This window comes from Hyalella azteca, unplaced genomic scaffold, assembly GCF_000764305.2.
Source record: "Hyalella azteca isolate HAZT.00-mixed unplaced genomic scaffold, Hazt_2.0.2 contig11760, whole genome shotgun sequence".
Classification (NCBI taxonomy): Eukaryota; Metazoa; Arthropoda; class Malacostraca; order Amphipoda; family Hyalellidae; genus Hyalella; species Hyalella azteca.
The window spans coordinates 146455-155885 of record NW_025941745.1 but is presented as its reverse complement, the minus strand read 5'-3'; the positions used below and the strand labels follow the sequence as shown (position 1 = coordinate 155885).

Here is a 9431-nt window from a genome sequence, read left to right as displayed (position 1 = left end):
TTCCCAAAGACTTCAATTTATGCAACAGCCGCTCATGTGGAACACTGTCAAATGCCTTGGCAAAATCGAGGTACACTGCATCTACTGGCTCCCTTTCGTCCAGCAGGCGGGTCCATTCGTTCAGAGTCGACAAGAGGTTAGTGGTGCAGGATCTCCCGGCAATAAAGCCATGTTGACAGTCTGATAGGAGATTATTAGCAGTCAAATGGTCTATCAATCAATCCCTCACAACAGATTCCATTACCTTGCAAACGACACTTATAAAATCTAAACTGTAACCACTCGGCATGATTAGATATTGGCAAATACAGCCGTGTTCGTGTTTGACTATTAATAATTTATGCCATATGATGCGCTAGTTATTCAACTAATGTCTTATATATTATTATTTGCCCCCTTCTGAACATTCTCTTAATTTTTAACAAAATTTACATGTGCTTAAGGCAGGCAGGATGTAGGATGTAGTATGCAATTTCCGAATTAGTCCAAATTGAAACCAACTCTCTGCATCACACTAGATCTTTCACGGCGGCTAATATCGAGCTACATGCACCATGGACATTCAGAATCTCACTTTACAGTGGAAAGTTTCGAAACACAAGTTCTTTAAACCATTATGTATGACAAACTCTTTGCGGCTGCGGTGGCAACCAAATGAGATCGAGCATAGCTTATGTCAGGATATGATCTAAATGAATGTAGATTTGCCTCAATACTTTTAACTCAAACTCTGGACAGGTGCTCAAGATAACCTTCCAATGATCCTCAGATTTGTTGAATTCACATTCGTAATAATTACTTGAATATAAGTGTTGTTATATGAAACTTCTTTGCTATTAATAGTAACCCCAAATAATCTGGCAATGATTAAATTGAGAGAAAATCTTACCAATTTTCTCTTTGTAAAATATATATTTACTAAATTACAACGAGCTCGACGGTAACGACCTATACACTTTAGAGGTTAAAGTCAATCTATCGTCACGAACTGGAACTAAAGCCCAAATACGCTACCTCGGGGATTACCAGCACTAGTGTAAAAAAATAAGTTCAATGATATCATCTATTATTCAATAAATAACAATAAATATTTAAGGAAGTAGTTTTTCTCCGCTGGTAAATTAGCGACAATCGGTGACTGTCCCAAAAATGAAGAGTAGAGACGTGTCAAAAGCATGATGAGCGCGTATGCATGTTTGCATAACTATGCAGATTGTCTTCAAAATTTATACTTCATGAATATTCATCTCCATTACTCCAATAATTCACGCGCTCAAGATCTGAGTGATCAGGGAGGAGTTAATAGGAGAAAGGCATCACAATGTTTCCACCTTGCATGACAGAACGCAACCCATGGTTGAACTATATAAGGTTGACCCACGAGAAGTTCCGTCTTTCAGTTCAGCTTTCTTGTTACGTCACGTAGATCAAGAAACGTAAACAAACCCGTCATTCCCATGACGGATTGGTCGACTGGCTTGATCGCATTTCGGTGATTAGTTAATGCCCGTGACGTCACAGATCAGTGACGTCACAAGCGAACAACGAGCTACATCCGCAAAAATGAGCTGCTCATGGGTCAACCTCTTACTAGTTCAACCATGACGCAACCAACGAATGGGTTAATTACATTCCAAACGTGATGATGGATCAATGGCGACGTCTAAGCAAAGTGACGCCAGTAAAACTGAGAGGTTAACATCATACCTAGTTGAAGAGCTTGTTGTCATATGAATGAAAAATAGGACATGTGAAAATTTGCAGCATCCAACTTAAAAAAACGGATACAACGAAATTGTGGCAGGTATTACTTGCAGGTGAAACATTTTGATGAAAAGCCGGCACGCATTCTGGTACGAGGTGGCAATCACATTTCTTTTGCAACCCTTGCAAGTAACTTGTATAAGCCACGCAAACTCAGGAAACATACTAAGTAATTTTCTAGTGAATGAATTGAGAATCTGAAATTTGAGAGGGGCTATGCAAGTAATGATAAAGATATTAGTTAACCATTTTTATAAGCTGCCCGATCCATAACATGGATTGACACGACTCGTGGCTGAGTTAGCTCCTCTTCTTCTTTGAAGCAGCGCTAATGGTGCACCGGTAGGGCTGCATGAGCCTGCTGGCAGTGTAGGCAATGACAGCGAGCACCACGAGCGTCGCTACAGAGTTAGCAGACCACAAGTCTGACACGGAGCGCAGCTGAGATACGCTAGCACCCGCCACCACACACACGGCGTTGTAGGGCGCCAAGCCTGTCGTCAGACATGGATTAGCAACCATTATCGTAGTGAGGACAGGGAATATAAAAGCAAAGAAAAAACCAAGCAAATTCACCATAAACTTGGTGTTTTCTTTGCTTTTAAATTCCTTGTGAACTTGCGATATAAGCAGACTGATAATATAAGAACTTATATACATTTTGAACACAAACCAGAACCTTCAAACGATCAAAATTTCAGAATTAGTTAACTTTGCAATAAGTCAGACAAGTTGTAGAGCAAGACATATATATATTTTTTGGCACAACTGACTATGCTGTAATTAGCTTCACATAGGAATATGACAGATTGTAACACGCAGCATTAACAGTGGAAGATAAAGCATTTGATGAAAATCAGAGCAGAATTGAATTTGAATATTAACTCAGTGAATGGTTACTGACCTAATAATACAGAAAAAAAGAATAGATGCAGCGGCACATCAGCCACGGGTGAGGCCATGTTCAGGAACCAGTTTGAGGTCCCAGGAAAGATGCGCAGTGACAGCAGAAACAGAAAGAGTGAACTGTCGTTGCCGCGAATCTTCAGAGTGAGTACCGTATAAAAAAAGTTAATAAAGTTAAATTGAACTTTAAAGTTGAATAAAGTTGAATCACCATTGAGTTATTTAGATGATCAAATCAAATTAGGCAAATGCCATTGACATCAGGAGTTGGATTACTAAGTTAATTCCATAACACTAACAGAGGTGTTGCAGCTTATCACAATAAAGACTAATGTTCACATATTTTTACCTAAAATTAAATGGATTCCAAATCACTAACCCACTTTCAAAGATGTACACATTCATGCTCATGCTGAATGAAGCATAGATTATGCAATTGTAAAAGTACAATTGATTCTAGTTCATTGAAATGCACCAATGGCCAGTAGCTAGGATTACACTAACATTCAATATTCATTCACTCACAGCCACAATTGCTTCTTCTAAAAAAACCACATACATTGCAATTTTCTAATGCCCCACAACCTACTTTTAAAACAATATTCAGGATCACCAGCATAATTACATGTTTTCCATCTTGTAAGCATTACATTACACCATCACATACTTCAATTTCCTTCAAAATTCCATGACTTGTAAAGCACACATGCTCCCTCCTCTCACTCCCCCTGTACACGTTTTGACTGAGCATAACTGATGAGAGGAAAGGACAACTCAGAAACATGTATATTGTGGGAAAAAAATTCTTACTCTGTCTCGGAGTTTGTTTACTCTCTCTTTTTCACAGTGTATGAGGAGGTGAGACAGGGAGATGCTGGAGAGCAGATAACAGCAGGAGGCCCCCACAGCTGCGAGGATACATACCACTGGTAAGGCCACCCATACCCCCAGCAAAGCTCCACCCAGAATGTTCTGCACACAATAACCATGGTTATTCTGGCAAAAAAAAATAATGGTTTTGATAGTAAAAGGTACCAGGCTTCAACTTCTTCTTCTAAATATTTATATTATCATCAACACTAAGCAACATAATTCTAACAATCCACAAACTGGGATTTGAACACATACACAAACCATCATCACTTTTCAAGACAATGGTTATAAATGGGAATAATAATTTTATTTGGCTATAGAGAAGGCTTTATTTTGTAACATATATAATTCAGAAAATTTAAGGTTAGCGTTAGAAAATAAATTGACAGTTATATTTAAATATTAAAAAGAAAAGAACTTGGCTGACTAACCTAATTTAAGATTCCTATAGTATAGAAATGCTGATTTTCCTGATTTGGAAAACTGGCTGCCAATTCTATAGAATTGGCAATTTTGCAATTTTGACATGAGATATGTAGTTACTGGATTAATCATCAGTGCTTTGATATGCAACTTGCTGCATTTGAGGAGGATAAAAATGTATAACTTTAGAAATCTTCCTAGAAAATGCCTACCGTAAACTGGGGTAACTTTGACCGGTGGGGTAACTTTGACCACTTTTGGTTTTTTTAACAAAAACCCCCAAAACTCAAAAACCATTTGACATAGAAAAATTTTGTCAATGGGCATTAAAGACCTAATACTGAGGCTACGTAACACAATAGAAAGATTTGAAAAGTTTGCATATCAAATAGGTTAAAAAAATTCAAATGTGACCCACGAAAAAAAGCTATTTTTTAAAGCCTGTCAGAGTACCCCTCCAATTTTTTTATTTTTTGGCAAAATAACTCCAGGTTTTGATGCATTGTAGTAGAACTCTTCTAGTTACATATGCAAAAGACAAATTTGAGAAAAGTGTCATAGTTTGCAAATGGGGGGCACCGCCCCCCAATGGGGTAACTTTGACCACCTAATGGCAGCCATGATGGGGTAACATGGACCGGGTGGATAATTAATTTGAAATGACCATAAATAACATATTTTATGTCTGATACACCTATTAATGTATTTTCTTTATGTTTCAGACTCTACAGACTCTAATTATTGTTAGATATAGAGTTTAAACTTATAAGTATTAACCTTAGTTCAAGATGCCTAGGTCCTACAAACGTCCGAAGGGGGCTCGTACCTACCAGAATTACAAAGGAGATCTTGTTGATCAAGTAGTGCAGAAGATCAAAGAAAAGGAAAAAAGTTTGACAAAAGCTGCAAAGCAGTATGGCATCAGCAAAAGTGCTCTTTTCAACAGAGTGCATGGAAAAACTGTGCTTAGTCCTGGACGACAGACTATTCTCTCACAGGTAGAGGAGGCCCTGATAGTGAAGAGGACACTTCAGTGCAGTGACTATGGCTTCCCTCTCCAACCAATGGACTTACGCATCATAGTCAAAAGCTACCTTGATTCAGAAGGGTGCACTGTTCCCATGTTTTCTATGAATTTGCCAGGCCCAGACTGGGCCCTGTCCTTCATTAAGCGGCATAGTGAGATCAGCAAGAGAGTATCCAATGATATTAAAATTCAAGCTGGCACTCGTGTTGTGTCAACAATAAGCCAAGATGAAGCTGAAATATCTAGCCAATCCACTTTAGACATGCACCCTTCAACATCAAAAGATCTATTTGCATACGCAGTTCAAAAGAATGTTAAGAGGAAACTGGATTTGCTTGCAAAAGGAGATAATGCTGAGTCAGAGAGCACAGACATGGATACTGACCCAGATGAAATATATGATGTCAAGCCTACCCGCTCCAGAAATGCCAGAGTATTGACACCAATGCTTTCGCCAGCAGGCACACCATCAAAGGTGCATAAAGAAATACCCTCTCCTACTTCTGGGACCCCTACAGCAGGTAATACAGGAACAGTTAGCCATTAGGTATGTTTATTTCTTTGAAATATGTTCAAAAAATGAAAATTTTTTGCTAGTCGTGTGTTCATTAGTAAAAAGTTAATATTGTATTCCCTATACAGGTACACCAGCAGGCACACCATCAAAGGTGCAGAAAGAAATTTCCTCTCCTAGTTCTGGGACCCCTACAGTAGGTAATACATCTAACAAAGTAAAACCCAACCTTACCAAGAAACTAAAAGCAACTGCTCCTATCAGTGCCTCTGATGAAGGATCCTCTACCTCAACAACAACCAAAAGCAGTGCACTTAAAGTGGGTAGCTTTGTGATTACCAAAGTCTATGTCAACAACAGGTGTGACAAACATCGAAAATATTTAGCCACTGTTGATCAGTTTGATGAGACTGAGGTGTCTGTCACATTCCTCCATGCAAGTGAATCCAAGACTGTATTTACAGTGGCTAAAGATGACACAGCCTCAGTGGAGATGAAGGACATTTGTGAGATAATTGATGTGCCTTGTAAGTTTAATAGTAGAGAGCAGTATGTGTTCAATGCTGCTCTTGATGTAAGTCTGTAGGCATTAGCTTAGGTCAGTGACTCGATCTTTATTTACGAAAGGAACATATTTTATGTTTATGAAAAAAAGTTATTACATTTATGGAAGGAAGTTATCATGCTTATTAACAAAAGGAAGTTAGTGCATATATTTACAAAAGGAACAGTTAGCTATTATGTTTATTTCTTTGAAATATGTTCAAAAAATTGAATTTTTTTTCAATTTGTGTGTATTTTGCTCAAAAGTTAATATTGTATTCCCTGTAAGTGAAGATAAATAAAGTGTTTTGTTAAATACTTGCAAAATTATTAACATTATGGGCAACTTAAACCAAGATGGGATGACTAAGAACACCCAATGGGGTTACTAAGACCACCCGGTGAAAGATACCCCCAGAGCTGGGGTAAAAAAGACCAGCGATTTATTTTTAATTACATCAAAACTATGAGAGGCAGGAGCCAGCAATTTATGGTGAGTAAAGCTAGAGTATAGACCTGTATTTTGCATGTTTCAATTTAAGTTTAACTTATCTAGTTAAAAAATGGCATTATGAAAAAAAAAGTGGTCAAAGTTACCCCAGTTTACGGTACCTTATCAGTAATCAATATCATTGATTTTATGAGATATCTTGATTTTGCATGATAAGGGGGCATCAACCTATGAACAGTAGGTAGTGTCTCATGTGTCCAATGACAGAATTCCATCAATTTAACATGTATAAACTGATAACAAATTAGGAAAAAACAAGATAATTTCGAATATGAATGAACAAAAAAAAAAAAGAATACATTTTTCAACAAATTTCTTCATTAAAAATTTTGAATAAATACATACATGAGTAGGTAGTGAAAAGCTTCTTGAAGAATTGATATATTTCCCATTCAAAATTTAGACCACAATCTAATACAAAAAACTTTAAAATATTTACCTTGATAATAAAAACTATAAAACTATAATATTTACCATGAGGGCAGATCCTGGGATGGCAAATGTTTGTTTGTACACATAAGCCATGGAGAAGAGGGTGATGAGGTAACTGAAGTGTTCATCATGGTAGAGCTTCAGGACAGAAACTAGATTTTGTAGTTCAGGAACACTTGTTGGAAAGTGGAGATCCTGAGAAAAATGTGGGGTTATTAATTACAATATTAGAACATGCATAATACCTATAGTTAATTTAACTCTAAGCATAGCAGCAATTAAGAAACAGACTGTCATAGTAGTTAATCTCAGACATTCAAGGCAAATTTCTCAAATCAATTAGGTAACAAGCATTAGGTATGAGAAATGAGTACTAATTTGTTATCTTATGACTTAGGAGATGATTTGTACTAAGTAGTAAGTACACTGTACACAACTAATACAAGTCAATGCTCTGTATCTGATTTTGTACATATCAAACTTTCATAGGCTTAGCAGACAGAAAACAAGAAAAGGAGAAGTTAAGTTAATAAGAATTGAGAAGTGTTGTCATAAGAAGGTATGTCCTTATTCATTCAATGAATATATTTAATTTAGACAGGATTGCAATTAAATTAAAATTTCCAGTTATTTGCTTATGCCTCAAGCTTAAAAGTTAAATAGGTTAATTGAAAATACATCCTTACAGTTACAGCTTACAAACTTACAACAATGCCAGGTTTGGCCCATTCAACTTCAAGTTCACTATAAGTATAAGTCTAAGACATACCTTCTTCTTACAACACTTCTCTTTAACTTAACTTCTCCAGTTCTTGTTGTCTGTCTGCTACAAAGTACAAATCTTATAGCAACATTTAGTTAGCCTAACACACTTCTACGAGTTCTACCTTTCCAAAATTCCAAACGATCTGAGGTAGAAGTAGGTAGCTTAGCCTTAAGCTACGGTAGATCAATTGGAGAAGTGTGTTAAAGGGTAGAACTTAGAAGTGTGTACTGTGTGTTAAATGTTGCTTATAAGATTTGTAGCAGACAGGCAACAAGACTGGTGAAGTTATGTTAAAGATAAGTGTTATAATAAGAAGGTATGTCCTTATTCATTCAATGAATATAGGTACTATTTAATTTAGGCAGGAATGCAATTAAATTAAAATTTTCAGTTTTTGCTTGTGCCTCAATGCTTAAAAGTTAAATAGGTTAACTAAAAATACATCCTTAGTTCCTTACAAACACGCCAGGTTCGGTCCGTTCAAGTTCACTATAACTGAGAGTCTGAGCTGATTAGCTAGGTATAACAGCTAACAGGCTTTATTAACAGCAATAGTAATAGACAAACAATTGAAACATATAATTTCACTTACAGGCTGATAGTATTCGTGAGTGGATTTATGCGTTTGCTCTGATCCAACATCAAGGTCTAACTGAAATTCTAAGTCGTCTTCAGCAAATGCGGAGATATTCTGGGTACTGTTTGATAGCCTCAAGAGATGAGGCCGGTATGATACCAACGACCATAATGAGAATGAATACAGTAGCAACACAGATGAAATGATAAACACACAGCGAAGGATGAGCACAAGTAGAATCATATTTAAAATTACTGTAAAATCATTCTAAAAAATTTTTTTGCTTAAAAATAAGCAGAAGTTATAACTACGCACCAGCTGACAGTCTGCTGACTGACCTCCTCTAGTGACTTTCGGGATTGATTATATTTGATATTTCTACCGTCTACGTCAGTAAGCCCTGAAAGAAAACCCGGCATTGATAATTAAAGTACACTCATTTTAGGGATAATTCTTATTTTTGTTAAAACTTTAAGATAAAAACTGTTTGCTATTCATCTATAATGTTGAAAATGAACTGACAATTGTATGGGAGTTTCTATATAATTTGCTACGAACTTTCGTGCATAACTACTGGCGAACTGTCTTGTACATCACTACACGTTGCATATATTATAAATCTTTTTATGTATTTATAGAAATCACACACTTCTTTGCTCGCGTGGTTGGAACTAGTGATTGTTAAATAATCAATACAATTTAAAATTAATTTAAGACGACAGTTGTCTACTAACCATCGTCAGTTGCACAATGGAAAAGTTAATGCCTCATTAACACACAGCGAAGGGTGGCCCAGTGCCAGTGGTTAGAGTACCTTGATTGACGCACAGAGGCGTGGGTTCGATCCCAGCTCTGAGCGTCAATTTCTGGTCAGAATCGGCAATGAGGCCGGGCGTTAAGCACAGCAGAATTGTAGCAGTGAGTTGCGAGTTCGAGAGCGCAAAATGCTGTGAATGTTCTGCGATGTTAAGAATCGGCGACAGGCCTACGGCCTACTAAACGCTGAAAGCTGAAACAAAAATCAAAGTCCAGTGGTTACAGCTCAGAGGATCAGGATTGGAGCTGAGAGTTGCGGGTTCAAGCCCAGCTCTGTGC

At 37.1% G+C, this 9431-nt stretch overlaps 1 protein-coding gene across 1 annotated transcript; it reads right to left on the bottom strand.

The window, feature by feature from the left end:
• Positions 1–1554: 1554 nt before the first annotated feature.
• Positions 1555–8904, bottom strand: LOC108673282 (transmembrane protein 41A). The gene is made up of 6 exons (XM_018161082.2): positions 8895–8904; positions 8652–8686; positions 7036–7188; positions 3481–3642; positions 2669–2807; positions 1555–2258 (listed from the first exon to the last, which is right to left on the bottom strand). The coding sequence occupies exons 1-6, from the start codon at positions 8902–8904 to the stop codon at positions 2065–2067; spliced, it is 693 nt and encodes a 230-aa protein (XP_018016571.1). The 3' UTR covers positions 1555–2064.
• Positions 8905–9431: the final 527 nt, after the last annotated feature.

Bases quoted from the DNA above. Each gene is read 5' to 3' on its own strand.
- LOC108673282 (XM_018161082.2), bottom strand. The intron at 7,189-8,651 runs GTGCGTAGTTAT...CATTTTTCTCAG, and splicing joins AGTCAGCAGACTGTCAGCTG to GATCTCCACTTTCCAACAAG. The intron at 2,808-3,480 runs GTAAGAATTTTT...CTCACTCTGAAG, and splicing joins TAAACAAACTCCGAGACAGA to ATTCGCGGCAACGACAGTTC.